At 30.3% G+C, this 17,146-nt stretch overlaps 1 protein-coding gene and 1 pseudogene across 2 annotated transcripts in view; both read right to left on the bottom strand.

Moving 5' to 3' along the window:
- Nucleotides 1-17,146, bottom strand: part of LOC105669082 (RING finger protein nhl-1-like) — a 29,488-nt gene that overhangs the window by 9,790 nt on the left and 2,552 nt on the right. For both annotated transcript variants that reach the window (XM_012361826.2, XM_067348763.1), the window contains exon 3: nt 1,192-1,331. In XM_012361826.2, coding sequence (XP_012217249.2) covers nt 1,192-1,331 — 140 coding nt within the window. The remainder of the gene's footprint in view (nt 1-1,191; nt 1,332-17,146) is intronic.
- Nucleotides 10,021-16,234, bottom strand: LOC136997701 (protein FAM200A-like; annotated as a pseudogene).

Below are 17,146 nucleotides of genomic sequence, written 5' to 3'. Positions count from 1 at the left end.
ATCTTGCTTCTGGTGATTCAATGACGTCAATGTCATACCAGTATCTAGTTGGGGTAACAACAATTTGTAATATTATTCGAGAGACATGCGAAGCAATTTGGAGCAATTTGTGTCCTTTGGTTTTATCATCAGTATTGTCGGAAGGAGACTGGCTCGAAATTGCAAATAATTTTGAAGAATTGTCCAATTTCATTCACTGCATTGGTGCTATCGATGGAAAACATGTAACAATTCAAGTATGTGTTCCAATGTTCACTGTCGTTGTCGATGAAACTTATTTTTTGTTGATACAACTGATACAACATTCAAACCAATTCAAACACGTCTATTTTTCGCTCGAGTTGGGCCTTTCCGAACTTCAAGCGGCAAAACGACGCATCGACCAAAAGCGCCAGAGTGGGAAGAGCCGCTAGCGTTTTGACGCTACGTGAAATTGCACCTTTACGCTAGTGCTTGACAATTCCGCGCGCGTGTCATGATTTCGTGCAATTCGGTGAGCGAGCAGTCCGTCCTTTTTTGTCGGTCATACGAATGTCAATGTCGCGAAGAAAAAGTGTCGAAAAGTGACGCGACGATAGCCTCGCCACACACGTGCGCGAAAACGCGTCGCGTGTTAAACGCGAGATACGCGGATAGATAAATCGTACACGGAGTGCGCCCGTGCACTGGCCGGCGAGGTCTCCGGCGGATCTGACTCCATTTTTCCTGTGGAATACTGTGAAACAGTGAACAGTGAATGCGTTAACAATCGCGAGGAACGCGCTCCATCGAGTCAATCGTTGCGCGATGCACGGGGCTCCTTTGATGTGGGATGTCCCTGAGCGCGGGAAAATTCAGTGTATCGATTAAGGAACTTTTACCCTTCATAACGCCGAAATTACGACACCCTCGACATTTTGCCAAAGGAACTTTCGTCTCAGAACAACGTCAGGAGTCTACCCTGAACCGGTTATTCGATAAGTCTGAGACACCCGTATATATATATAAAAGTATTACTAATAAAAAGTAAATCAAATTAAAAAATAAGTTTATTGTTGAAAATAACGAATTTCATCCTATAAATAAAATTTTTTAAAAATTAATATATTTAAGTATTTAATATTGCGGCCTGTGTATGGAATATTAGATTTTCAATTTTGGCACACTGCAGAACAAAGGTTGTTCATCACTGGTTTAATATTATATCTATACCTTTCTGATGCGATATCTTAAGCCGGTTCTTGAAACATTGTGGACAAAAACTGTGTCGACATTTCATCATTTTAAATGATTTAATCTCGTTTTTGCATACTATGCATCGCATTATATCAATCGATTCAAACAAAGCCGTTCTATGGAATAAAGTAAGAAAAATTAATGAGAATAATTGATAACACTGGCCAACATGGTTTTTGCTGTTTAAATATAATATACCATTTCCGATGTATTTTTTCACGCAGAACACGAGATCTGCCACGAAATTGCCCTATCACGTCAGGTTTTTGAGAAAAATGAAGTTAAAAGTGTCAAAATTGACGTTTTTTGGCATATTTATTATTTTTTGCTTAATTTATGATTTTTTCGCTCGTAAAGTAAATTTTATTTTTTATTTTTGTTCACACTATCTTAAAGTACTAACTTTTATCTTTAAACTCGATTTTTTGAAACTCCGTACGATTTTGTTTTGCCGAGTTAACCTCATCACGGTCAGACGAAGATGAACATTTCATGCCAAAAATATACTTGGAAAACAAAATTTCAGAACTGGATAATAATTTTTTAATTTGAAGAGTTTTGAGATTGCTGAATCCGAATCTGAAATAAGATTTTCAAAATTCAAAATAGTCGATCTAATATTGCGGACCAAAATTTGTAAAAATATTTGAATATCAATAAACTTTGGTATAAGCTGTTTTTTTTACTTTTGGATTACATTTCGCTTCCCCAAATGAAATTCTGGCATTTTAAATCTTTTGTGTATAATGCACTTTATACGAGCAAAAGCTAGCTGTACTGATACAAACACAGCAGCAGTGATGCGATATCACCCACCGCGGTCCCGGCTCCGCTGCCTCACACAACCTCAGAAGCGTACGTCACGTATCTGTGTGGCACACGGATGACATATGCCAAAAAACGTTAATTTTGACACTTTTAACCTCACCGCGGTGGGCGATATCGCATCAGTGCACAGCGGAGAGGTTAACACATTTCTTCACCTGATAGCGGAGAGGTTAACTCGGCAAAAAAAAATCGTACAAAATGTAGAAAAAATCAAGTTTAAAGGTAAAAGTTGGCACTTTAAGATAGCGTGAACAAAAGTAAAAAATAAAATTTACTTTACCAGCAAAAAAATCATAAAAATGCCAAAAAACGTCACTTTTGACACAAAAACGTTACCTTTAACCTCACTTTTCTCAAAAACCTAAAGTGATAAAGCAATTGTGTGGCCGGATTCGTGTTCAGCGTGAAAAAATACAACCGAAAAGATATATTATATTCAAACAGCAGACAAAAAGTCTAAAAATGTCGGTCTGTGTAATTGTAAAATTAATAATAGCAAGAATTTCAACAGAGTATTATTGCAAGTTATATATTATAAGTAATATATAAGTACTTAATAATACAATAATGTAATATTGTAAGTAATAACACTGTGATTAAACAACAAAAAAGTTCACTGGCATGACACAATATTTGGCATACAATTTTATAATACAAATAATTTTTATTATTTAATACGTACAACACATTTAAATTAAGTTATTAATTTAATTATATTTTATCTTAATTTTAATTTCACATTAACTATTTCTAAAATTTTCTGAATAAAAATTTATAAAATTTATTAATTAAATTTAAAATTATTACATTGTATTCACAATACAAAATTTCAAAATTTTAAATGCAGAATTAAATTCAATAAAAAGATAATTTATAATCAGTATTATGTTAACAAATTCAAAGATGGCATTTAACAAATGTTTCATCACTTAATAGACACATAAAAGTGTCAATATAGTTAAATATTAATGCAATGATTAAAATACAGTACAGTGTTTTTATACTCAAAATCTTTTTTAAACTGTATTTTACATAATTAGTAAACAGAAAATTTATTTTATATTATACTTTTTTATCATGTTTACATGCATTTTGCAGTAATTCATTTTATTATAATTTACATTTTTCTCAGATAACAATCTGACAACTATCTCTAGAATTCCTTTGGAAATAATTTATATAAATCAGAATATTATTTAATTATTGATCTAAATCAGCAAATAGAGCAATTTTAGATCAATTGAAACTCAGAAATTAATTTTTTTATTTATCGCTTAATTCTATATCAACTAATTTTTACATTATGGAACAATTTAACGAAAAAATTAATTTTTTTTCAAATTATGTTTGCCTTAAAAGATGGTTTATACAACCGGGTCGGATTCTAGCATCTGTTCTGTTGAAGATAGACAGAAATGGGAAAGGCAAAAGTTGAATGACTTAACACGATATATTTTTCTATCGACTCATTTTTTTCTTAAGTGTAACGATATATCAGAAAAGTTCAATTGCACTTTTTCTTTTAATAGAATTACTTTTTCTTTGCATAAACAGATTCTTCTGAATATTCTGTGTATAAAAGTTTTAAGATAAAGTGCTCGAAAAATATTTCTCGATATATTAAAAATTTTTGATTTAAATATGCTTTATTCAAAATAATGTTCAAACGTTCCACTATAACATAACAAATACTTTGTGATCTATTTTTTATCCCTTCATCATCACAACAAGATGAATACTATTTACGTTTAAACAATTTATTTTAATCCGGTCTTTTAAGTCATCAACAGAAACAAATAAACGTGAATATAATTTATCTTCATAATTACTATAAACTATGATCAAATAATATTGCGAGAGAATGAAGCATGTTGAGCGCATTACCTCATTCTCTTTCTCTTTTACTCTACCGTAACTTTCAAGCCTCATAACTCGAAAAGTTCTTAATGAAAAATAACTTTATTATAGCGTTTTGAAAAGCTCTTGAGATTGACTACAAGAATATGCAATAAAAAATAGGGAGTTCCATTTTAAAAATTCAAGATGATTTTACGTGACCTTAATAGCCAAGGTCACACTAATATTTTTGTCTAATGCGCCATTTAAGAGGATGCTGAATTTACACTTTCTTACCGATCGAGTTTCAATTTTGTAATTAACACGGCATTTTTTATTGCTTCAATAGAATTACAAATCCTTTTATGTGATTAAAGTACACACTCTAATACATCGGCAAGCACTAGTTTTAAAACGAAAAAAAGAAAAAAATTTGGAAATTTTACCGACAAGCTGTCGATGCATATAAATATTTATTTTTTATAAAAATTATACAGTTTGTACATGCAAAACGAGTGTGCTGGCCGAAAAAGAGTATATCAAAGATTAACAGGAAACCTTTCAAATTGAGTTCAGAGATGTAATTTTAAAATGCGTCGCGAATTACAATTATGCAAAGGATGCGAGCAATATAGACGATAATAAGGTTAAAAAGAGCAGCAGATTAGTTCCCGGATTTTGACATAGAGGCGCTATACAGTTCTTAGTGCTATCTGTCATATACATCAGAATCTTTAAGGTTAGTTATGTGTGTGTTAGTTATGTGTGCGTTAGTCGTGTGTGTGTGTTATGTGCTAGGAAACCCGGCTGAAGAAAATGGGTTGAAGGCATTCTGAAGGATAAAAAAAGTGTATATATTATACATAAATTTTGCAACATTTTTGCAAACATTTACATTATTTAGTTACATACATTCATATTTTAATTTCTGTAAAATACTTTTATTTATCTGCTTCATGTGTATATATTATGTATATTATATGCTCAATATTATATATATTCACATCAAAGTATCTATGTAAAAAGTTAATATCATTTTGTATATTGTATATATTTTTATAATAAATGTATATGTCATATAACTTTATAAAGCATGAAATATAAAGGTATTTTTAGTTTCTTGTATGTATCATTTGTAAAAAAATCTTCATAAAAAAAAACATTAATTTTTTGACTTGCAATAATCTGTTTCAATATATACTTCTTTTAAATACTTACAATTAGTCTTATTTTATGCGTTTACCTTGGTATCTAAAATACGCATCAAAATATAAAATTAATTTCTAATTCAGTAAAAAAAAAAACATTGTAATCTTACACCATAGAAGAATGGTAAAATATCATGTATATGCAATAACAAATAAATCACTTTTCCACTGACATTATGCACAACTTTGCAGAAATAAAATTATTTTCTGATTTTTGAATGTGTAGTGCAGTTTAAAACACACAGTCGAAATATGTCTATATTTTTAAAATGATAGTTCTGATTTTTCATAAATCACAGTGGTTTTATAAAATGTTCAATTTTAACAGTTTTTATTGGACTATACTTTAGACAATATTATATTTTGCCATTTCTCTGTGTTGTAAGACAAGAATGTTTCTTTTTTACTGTAATAGAAATACATTTTCGATTTTGATACGTATTTTAAATACCAAGTTAATCACGTAAAATAAGGCTAATTGTAAATATTTAAAAGAAGCATATATTGAAACAGATTATTGCAAGTCGCAAAATTAATGTTGTTTCTTTTATCAAGATTTTTTTACAAATGATAGGCACAAGAAATTAAAAATATCTTTATATTTCATGCTTTAGAAATAAAAAATATGGCATATATCATATACATTTATTGTAAAAAGAGTATACAAAATAATGTCATTTTAAAAAGATATTTTGATATGAATATAGATAATATAGCACATAATATACATTATATATATAAAGCATATGACGTAATAAAAATATCTTACAATATAGAATAAGACAAGCCAGAGGCGGTTTTCTCGTGGACTGGCAATATAGAATAAGACAAGCCAGAGGCGGTTTTCTCGTGGACTGGCAATACAGAATAAGACAAGCCAGAGGTGGTTTTCTCGTGGACTGGCAATACAGAATAAGACAAGCCAGAGGCGGTTTTCTCGTGGACTGGCAATACAGAATAAGACAAGCCAGAGGCGGTTTTCTCGTGGACTGGCAATACAGAATAAGACAAGCCAGAGGCGGTTTTCTCGTGGACTGGCAATACAGAATAAGACAAGCCAGAGGCGGTTTTCTCGTGGACTGGCAATACAGAATAAGACAAGCCAGAGGCGGTTTTCTCGTGGACTGGCAATACAGAATAAGACAAGCCAGAGGCGGTTTTCTCGTGGATTGGCAATTTAGAATTACAAAAGCCAGAGACGATCTAACGTCAGCTAACAATTTTTAATAAATATAGTCAGAGGCGATCTAACGTGAGCTGACAGTTTAGAAAAAAGAGAGCTAAAGACGATTTATTCGTGGACTGGCAGATTTTAAAAAATATTGTCAGAGGCGATCTAACGTCAGCTAACAATTTTTAATAAATATTGTCAGAGGCGATCTAACGTCAGCTGACAGTTTAGAAAAAAGAGAGCTAAAGACGATTTATTCGTAAACTGGCAGATTTTAAGAAATACGTATTTCTTTTAGTTAGTAATTTACTACGTGTAGTCTGTTTATGTTTTATCAGATAATTTATAAGGTCATTTAACCTTTTTTCTCGCAATTGAAATTCTATTGTATGGCTGTATGATGTACATACGAGACGAAATAGACTTATACGAGGTGTCTAATAGATATAAATTAGATATGATAAAATATTTGATTTGAAAAATTTATGTATAATATTATATATCTAATTGGAAAAATATGTTATATGCTTTCCCTATTTTAATTCTTACGTAATTAATACAAAATAAATAAATAAGTTAATTAATTATTCAATACATACATATACATATTAAATATAGTTATCTTTATTTTGTATTTTATGTAACTAAAATTATATATACTCTCATTATTTCAGTCATTATCACATAAAATACAAAATAAAGATAACTGTTTATTCAATATATGTGTATATATATATATATATATATATATTGATTAATTAGTTATTTTGTATTTATTACATAAGGATAAAAATAAGAAAAGTATATATGACATTTTTCTTCAGTGATATATATAGTATTATATGTATATTTTTCATTTATTATTTTGTCATATTTAGTTCATATTTATTTGACACCTTGTATACGCCTATGTCTTCTCGGACATTATATTGTAGCCTTGCGACGAAATTTCAGTCGAGAAAACAAGCACAAGCATCGTTTGTTTACAAACTTCCGATGACACACGTACATAGACCACACGTTAGTGTAAAGAGTTACCACTACAAACAAATGCGTACACACGGACCTACGCGGCGTAGGCTATGCCGATAATGTCATTTCATTTTTAGTACCATCGAAATGATGGCGCTTTCGCGTCGGAGTTCGGCTGCCACTCCAGCATCCTCTTAAAACCCTACAACTTTTGTATGGAACATTTCTTTCGAAAATGCTCAGTTTCCAAAATATTAAGGGATTCCTGCACTTTTCGGACCCTGTATAATATAGAAATTATAATTACAATCTTTTCAACAAAAGGTTAAAAAGTTGAGCATATGCAGCAGCATAGGCGCCCGCAGAAATTTGTCTAGGTAGGGGCAAGTCTAAAATCCTCGAGGCTATGTTTACACATAATTTTCTGTTATAATAAAAAAACAGTGAAAAACCTGTGTAGCTTAAAGTCAAGATTCATATTATTTAAATTATAAAAATTTTATTATTTTTTATTTGAGGATCGAGCAATGTAATATTTCATTTAAAAAATTTAAAGAGTCATATTCCAGGGGGAGGGGGGTAAATGCCCCTTCTTGCCCCTCTTTGCGGGCGCCTATGTGCAGCAGCGATATAGCAAAACTGTAATCACATGTGAGTACAAATGTATGTACAATCATATACAAGTTTAACATAAATATTAATAAATAATATCTGTAATAACCCTTACGGAAAATAAGTATTGAGGCTCAATACTTAGTATTGAGATTGTAATACCTAGGATAAATTCCCACTGAGCGCGTCACGCGTTGCGTCATCCGTCGCGTTATGACGCGACACAAGGTAAGCTCAAGAATAGCATCGTTTTTATTCACACTGAACGCGTCACCGCAAGGAGACGAGAAATAATAGTAGAGAATAATAATTATCTAATAATAGTCTTAGATTATTAACTTATTATAGCGTTTTGAAAAGCTCTCGAAGTCAGCTACAAGAAAATACAATAAAAATAAGGGTTTCCATTTAAAAATTTCAAAGTAATTTTTACGTGACTTTAACAATACTATTCAAGGTCACACTAACATTGCCATGTAATGCGTTACTTAAAACTCTACAACTTTTATTTGAAATATTTTTTTATAAAACTTATATTTTTCGAGATATGCTTGTTTGTAAACAAGCGTAGTCTGTCAGTCTTATAGAAAGAGCAGAAGATTCGTTTTCAAGGAGATGCTTGTTTGTAAATAACAATAGTCTGTCAGTTTTAAAGAAGCTATCAAATTGTGCGGACGTGTATTGATATATATATATATATTGATATGTATTGATTAATATTACAGTATATATCAATTTTCCATTTTTGTACTAATATATTTTTATCACAGATAAATAATAAATTTTGTCATTTTCATGTTCAATTCATGTAGAAGAAATGTGAAAAGAACGTGTAAATGGAACGTGGAAATGTCGTGGAAGGAACGTGGAAATAATGTGGAAAGCATATACCAAAAGGAACATACCTACTACGTGAAAATTTTTAGGACATTTCCGTGGACATTTTTACATTCCCAACACATTTCTAGAACATGGATTCCACGATCTGGAATATTTCTGGCATGTTACAAATATTCCAAATGGAATATGCTGGACATGTGCCTAACACTTTTTGTGCTGTGTGGGTTATGAAATGTTCTATTATTTCTTCAGCAAATCCCCATGCAGTCAGCAGATGAATTGCCGTATTCGATGCCATAACGTCTATAACGGCACGATGTGCACAAATAGCACGCGACAAAACACACTATGCGAGGCAATGGCATATAGGTCATTGCGTTAGTTTTTGTTTTTTCTTTGTCTCATTCTATCACTAACTCACTTACTGCTGCAGCGCTGCTCGCGCCGGCTTAATAAAACGATGTTATATATATGCATATCGGTTAGTCCTGATAGCTATTTTTATGTTGTTATATGACCTGATCCTAACAGACATGCATATTTTGCTATTTATCTTACGTATTAGGTCCAATAGCAAACCGTTTTGCTGTAGTTTAGAAATTTATAGTTATGGCAGCAAACACAGTTTTAGCTAACTATTGTAAGATTCTTAAGAATTATCCGAAAATTGCCGTCGATAATGCAGGAAAAACATTATTATGTATTTAGTAAAATTTCGGTGTATATGATTATGACAATAATAAAGGAGGTCGCTTCTCTGCGAATATAAAAGTCGGTGCAAACGCTAAAGCGAGGCATAAGTACTCAAGAAGCTCCGAAAATAAAAAGGAAAAGAGAAGACAGTGTAAAAGACGATTTGGCGATAAAATACTCCATTAGAAAAAGGACTCAGAACATTGTTCGACTTTTGGTGAGAACATTAGCATTTGTGCGAAGTTTGCGAAATCAATCTATAATACTTATCGACTATCAACTCATTATTTTATTGTTAATATCTCTTGTTTTTTCACTTATGATATTTCGATCTTTTATTAAACAATTATTTTTTTTATATATCCTGATACCAGAGTGACTTTATTTGAGAACCTTACACTATGATTAGCTGCGGTGGCAACAATTTTTTTTCCGTGTAGATTTCCACATCATCTGTGAGATACTATTGTTGACACGTTTTTTTTTAGTGGTTTTTTTTTTTAGTAGGCTTATTCCTCTATCGAAGAATGACTAACAATAAAAATAATTGAATTTATGAAGAAAACTCTCTATGAAGAAAAATTCTATTGAAAACATTATAACACAGTATAAACATTAATTTGATTTTCTTAGCCGTTTGCACAAGTTTACAAGGGATGAAATATCCACAGGAATATTAGAAGAGCTAATTCGCATCAACGAAGATAATGATGCATCATTTAAACGAGAACGTTTGTCTGCTTTTATGTATTTCATTTTTGAAAAAGAAGATTTACATAAATATGTGGATCCAAACATAGAAAAAATTCGAAGACCGAAATTTCTAAGAATTGGATAATTTGATACATTTAACATTTGAAAAAATTCTACCTCTTTTTCTGGCCGTGTTTTTAAGAAAAAAATCACTTTGTAAATCACAAAGTTCTGCCTAAAATTCTAAGTTTTGTTCTTCTATTTGAACAATAAGAGGATTTTTAAAAAGAATTAAATCCTTTCGAAGCATTTCAAAGTCACTGAAACATTTATCAAACTGACTTATCAATAAATTAATTAAATAAAGATGTTTTCTAAAATCACAATTTGTACCTTGTTCTTCAAAAAGAATTTGACAAGATAGAAAAAAATAAAAAATATTCTTTTCTAATTGATTTTTTATTATTTAATATTAACTTTCTACGAAATGAGTCGACATGACTAACTAATTGAGATATAGTTTGTTCGGCCTTTTGCAGTTTTGATTTTAAAATATTCAAATGATTTGTCAAATCAGTAATAAGAGCGAGCTCGCAAAGAAAATCTAAATTCTCAAAGAAGAATTTAAATTCTTGATACTTTGCAACAGACATTGCAAGAAAAGGTAGATTTCTTTTCTTATAGCAAAGAATTGTTGTTCTAAGCATTTTCCGGCACTGTCATCGGACTTCGCAATACAGAGGCACATCTGTGTAAACTGTATTATGCTCTTGGAGAAAGCATTGGAATTTTCTATGATTAAGAAATTTGTGACCACCTTTGATGACATTAATAACTTTAGTGACAGTTTGCATTGCAATGGACAATTTAATTGCTTTCCTACATAATGCTTCTTGATGAATAATACAATGGATTATAGGAAACTTTAAACCTCGCTGCTTTATTTGACCTAAAAATTCAATTTTTGAACCTGTCATTGCTTTTGCGCCATCTGTTACAACAGCCGAACATTTAAGAAAATTAGTATCTAACTTTTTAAGACTTTGTTCAATGGCTCTGAAAATATCTACACCTGTTGTTGTACTGTGCAGTGGTACGAAATCTAAAAGCTCCTCGACATGTAAGAAATTGTTTTGTACGATTCGAGCAAAAATACTCAATTGACTCACATGTCGATTGTCGGTGCTTTCATCTAAACACAATGAAAAATATGAGCAAGTTTTTAATAAATATTTTAATTTTTCTTCTATAGAAGAAGCGATATTAATAACTCTTGATGCTACTGTTTTGTTACTTAATGGTATACTAGCAGCTTGTTCAAGGGTTAAAGAATTCCCAAATGATTTTACTGCTTCAATGAGATAATTCTTTATAAATACCTTCCGTAAAGGATTTAAAATATTTAGCAATGAGAGGCGAAATAGCATATGATGCAGTAATTGCATTTTTAGAAAATCCCAGATAGGAAAATGTATGCATTTTGAGATCATATTGTGCTCATATATCTTACAAACATGAGGACAAGAATAGACACAGATGCGGGCTCATATTTTGGGCTGCTCAGAACGCAGACATGTCATGATATCCATAAAAGTGCACAAAAGAATAACATATGAGTACATGCATGAGGTTCAAGCTAATATTGCATTTTGTATGTCATATGTAGTTCAGAACATGACGACAATGTATGTTCACATTTATTGTGATTTATGAGTTCATTTTATGATTATGTTTTTTTGATATTTAGGTTAGATTAGGTTAGGTTATAATAAAATTAGATGTTTTCTTTTCGTTATTGAATATTATGTATATTCTATTCATTTTAATTGTACACTCAATATAAGCGCATTAGAGCGACATAAACAAATTTATGAAACAGAAATATTTATAAAACTGTCGAATCCCACTTACTGCCGAGGACACATGTCACACTTTTAATTTCTCTTTACACAATTTTGATGGGCCGTTCAAGATGGTCCATGGCTTCACGTATATATAATAAGACTAACTACAAAAAATGTACGAACCGTAGTATCAAAGAATGCGTTTCCTAAATCATAACCACATTCGGAGAGCGTTTGTATATTAATTGTTCTTATCAACGCTTCTCTTCTTATGTACTAAATTATTTTTGTTGTCTATTTTACACTGAAGATGGCCACATCCCTTGGCCGAAACGTATGTAACAATTTTTAATAAAATGAACCTTTGAGCAACTCGATCCGGCTCCTGCTCTATTAACTTGATGTCAACACGATCATTATTTTAATAAGGAAGAGCAATATCCTAATATTATTTGTATTTTTATATTATTAATTATTATTAATATATATTAATCATTAAAAATTTTGTAATATTTATTAAAATATTATTTCATATTTAAAAATACATAAAACATATATAAACATATATAAACAAATACATAAACACATAAAACACATTTTATCATGCAAAATGGATCACGGAGATCATGCGCTTGAGTTCTATAATAATGACGAAAATATTGAACGTACAAAATTTATAACACATAATAATTAATTATTGCAATCAGTTTGTGATTATCATGAGTTGACAATTTAACATCAATATGTGAGCTCACATTTTTCCTCATGTGCACGTTAACTTGTGCTCATGATATGTATCATCATAATATGATCACAAGATATACATAATTTTGCGATAAATATCTGAAGATCATGACGTGATGAGATCTGATCATCAGGCATTGCTATCTGGCATGTATTATTTTCAATTTAGAAATTAAATCACAACCTTCTTTATAAACTAATTTTAATCCCTCAATTAAATCCGATTTTTCTTGACTCACATATTTAGAATACTCTTCTAAATGTTTACTTTTATAATGTTTTTCAACTACAAATTTTTTAAGGCTGAGAGAAGGCTGATAACCGCATAATAAACAAACCGTTCTATTACAAATAAATGCGAAGAAACTATCCTCCCATATCTTATCATAATGTTGCTCATACCTTTGTTTACTGGTACTGGCCATGCTTCCCGCTAAAACTAGAGATGAAGAAGAAAAGTATACACAGAAAACACATACAGAAAACTCACACAGAAAACACACACAGAAAACTTCAAGTATGCACAATGACACAAAATTCTTTATAAATATGCACAATAAAACTCACTCTAAATAAGAATAACGAGACTTTACTATGCACGTTTCACGGAGAAACCGTTGAGAAACAATCGAAAAGTCAAAACAATTGCATTATTATATACAAATACATACATACGCACATACGTAAATACATATGTACATGTATATACATGTATACATACATACATACATACATACATACATACATATAATATTTATTAATTTCTGATATTAAAATGATTTAATTTCTAACAAATGTAAACGGCCGAAAAAATCAAATTAATGTTTCTGCAATTTTTCCTTATTATTTTTTTTTTCTAAGCGTGTTCAATAGAAATTTTCTTTCTAGAGAAATCATAAATTGTTCTTATTAGTCATTCTTCGATAGTGGAATAGACCTACTGGGGAAACCATTTAAGAAGGACGCGTCAATAATAGTATCTAGGTGATGTGGAAATCTATTGTCTTATATTTATGATCTCATTGCATTTGTGATATGTTCCTGAGGTTGAGTATCGCGCGTCTTACAAGTAAAGCTACCCAACTGTCACTCACCAATCGAAATAAAACTTTGCACACTTATAAAGCATTAAAAAATAGTGAACACGTATGTTTTCATTTTTCCTAAAAACACTTTTTACCCCTTCTACCGTATATGGGCAATATACAAATCGTACTACTTGCATTATGACCGGTATACGGACATCTCAAATAAAAAAACCTAACTTAATTCAATATGATTATCAGTGAGTATACCAAGGTTTTTGGTTTTGGGGTCGTTGAATCCGAATCTGTGGTCAAAATAAAAAAGTTCAAAATGGCGGATCCAAGATGGCGGGCAATTTTTTAAAAATTGATCGGATTTGCCTGAAACTTGTTACTCGGGGGTTTTTGGGGTCGCTGAATCCAATTATGATATTAAAATTTCAAAATTAGAATATCGAGTTGGTCAGACATATTAGTTCCTTCATTCTAAATTTTGGAAAAGTTATCGGGATTTGTCATAACTTTTTTATTTTGACCACAGATTCGGATTCAACGACCCCAAAAACCTTGGTATACTCACTGATAGTCATATTGAATTAAGTTAGGTTTTTTTATTTGAGATGTCCGTATACCGGTCATGATGCATGTGGTGATTTGTATATTGCCTATATACGGTAGAGAGGGTAAAAAGTGTTTTTAAGAAAAATGAAAACATACGTGTTCACTATTTTTTCATGCTTTATAAGTGTGCAAAGTTTTATTCCGATTGGTGAGTGACAGTTGGGTAGCTTTACTTGTTAGTTACTCGCATTGACTTTATAAATTATCCGATAAAACATAAACAGACCACACGTGTAGTAAATTACTAACTAAAAGAAATACGTATTTCTTAAAATCTGCAAGCTCACGATAGAATGCCTCTGACAATATTTCTTACAATTTGCCAGCTCACGAATAAATCGTCTTTGGCTCTCTTTTTTTTAAATTGTCAGTTAACGTTAAATTACCTTCGACTATATTTATTAAAAATTATCAGCTTACGATAGATCGCCTCTGACAATATTTATGAAAAATTATCAGCTCACGATAAATCGTCTCTGGTTTTTCTATTTCTACATCGCCAGCACACGTTAGATCGCTTTTGACTTTTCTATTTCTACATTGCCAGGATACGTTAGACCGCCTCTGGCTTTTTTAATTCTACATCACTAGGATACGTTGGATCGCCTCTGGCTTGTCTTATTTTTTATTGTAAGATACTTTTATTACGTCATGTGCTTTATGTATATATATGTATATATATATAATGTATATTATGTGCTCCATATTATCTATATTCATATCAAAATATCTATGTAAAAAATTAATATCATTTTGTATATTGTTTTTACAATAAATGTATATGATATATGCCATATTTTTTATTTCTAAAGCATGAAATATAAAGATATTTTTAATTTTTTGTGACTATCATTTGTAAAAAAATCTTGATAAAAGAAACAACATTAATTTTGCGACTTGCAATAATCTGTTTCATTATATGCTTCTTTTAAATACTTACAATTAGCTTTATTTTATGTGATTAACTTGGTATTTAAAATACGTATCAAAATCGAAAATGTATTTCTATTACAGTAGAAAAGAAACATTCTTGTCTTACAACAGAGAGAAATGTCAAAATATAATATTGTCTAAAGTACAGTCCAATAAAAACTGTTAAAATTGAACATTTTATAAAACCACTGTGATTCATGAAAAATCAGAACTATTATTTTAAAAATATAGACATATTTCGACTGTGTGTTTTAAACTGCACTACACATTCAAAATTCACAGAATAAATTTATTTCTGCAAAGTTGTGTATAATGTCAGTGGAAAAGTGATTTATTTGTTATTACATATACATGATATTTTACCATTCCTCTCTGTTGTAAGACTACAATGTTTTTTTTCTACTGAACTAGAAATTAATTTTATATTTTGATGTGTATTTTAGATACCAAGGTAAACGCATAAAATAAGGCTAATTGTAAGTATTTAAAAGAAGTATATATTGAAACAGATTATTGCAAGTCACAAAATTAGTGTTTTTTTTATCAAGATTTTTTTACAAATGATACAAGAAACTAAAAATACCTTTATATTTCATGCTTTATAAATAAGTTATATGACATATACATTTATTATAAAAATATATACAATATACAAAATGATATTAACTTTTTACATAGATACTTTGATGTGAATGTACATAATATGGAGCACATAATATACATAATATATACACATGAAGCACATGAATAAAAGTATTTTACAGAAATTAGAATATGAATGTATGTAACTAAATAATATAAATGTTTGCAAAAATGTTGCAAAATTTATGTATAATACATACACTTTTTTATCCTTCAGAGTGCCTTCAACCCATTTTTTTTAGCCGGGTTTTGTAGCACATAACACAAACACACACACACACGCACAACTAACACACATAACTAACCTAAAAGATTCTGTATATGACAGATAGCACTGAGAACTGTATAGCGCCTCTATCCCAAAATTCGGGAACTAATCTATAGCTCTTTTTTACCTTATTCTTCTATATTGCACGCATGCTTTGCATAAATTTGGAAAAATATGGCATTTTGAAAATAAGTCTCTAAGCTCTATTTTTTTGGTTTTCCATTATTGTTTCATACGCTCTTCTTCGGCACATACTCTTGTTTTGCAGATTAAAGCAGTATAATTTTGATATAAAAGATATAATTCTTTGAGGTGACATTGTCGGTAAATTTTCAAAAATTTTTTTTATTTTTTGGTTTAAATTTTACTAACCACCGAAAGATTAGCATGTGTACTTTACTTACACCAAAGGATTTGTAATTCTATCAAAGCAATAAAAAATGCCATACTTTCCAGAAAATTAGAAGTTCGGTCGGTAACAATATGACTTCAGCATCCTCTTAAAGTAGAAATTCTAAGCTTTCATTAAAAAAAATCAGGATCCTACGATGATTTTTCGAAGAGTTATTGTTTGACAAAGTTGACCAATTTTTGAGCAAAATTTTTCTATTCCATAATTTTTTTGAGCAGTGTATATATATATATTTTGTATAAATAGATTTTTCTGAATATTCTGAATATATACACACATATATTTTTATTTGAAAAAGTGCAATTGCACTTACAAAGAAAACGAATTGATAGAAAAATATGTTTTGTTATGCCATTCAATTTTTACCTGTATCATTCTTTTCTATGCTCAACACAACAAGTGCTAGGATCCGGTCCAGTTACGTAGACCATCTTGTATAATTGATATATTTTTCGAACTTTGTTTTTAAATATATCTAATTATTTGTAAGATTGTTGAACATATATTATAAATTGTTTATTTACAACCAAGCCTGTGCTACAAGCAGTATCTTATGATCATAATGCGCAGTTGCAGCAAAGTTTAGAAA

Source organism: Linepithema humile, chromosome 2 (genome assembly GCF_040581485.1).
Source record: "Linepithema humile isolate Giens D197 chromosome 2, Lhum_UNIL_v1.0, whole genome shotgun sequence".
Lineage (NCBI taxonomy): Eukaryota > Metazoa > Arthropoda > Insecta > Hymenoptera > Formicidae > Linepithema > Linepithema humile.
Note: the sequence above shows the minus strand (reverse complement) of the source record. Positions and strands in the feature narration are given on the sequence as shown.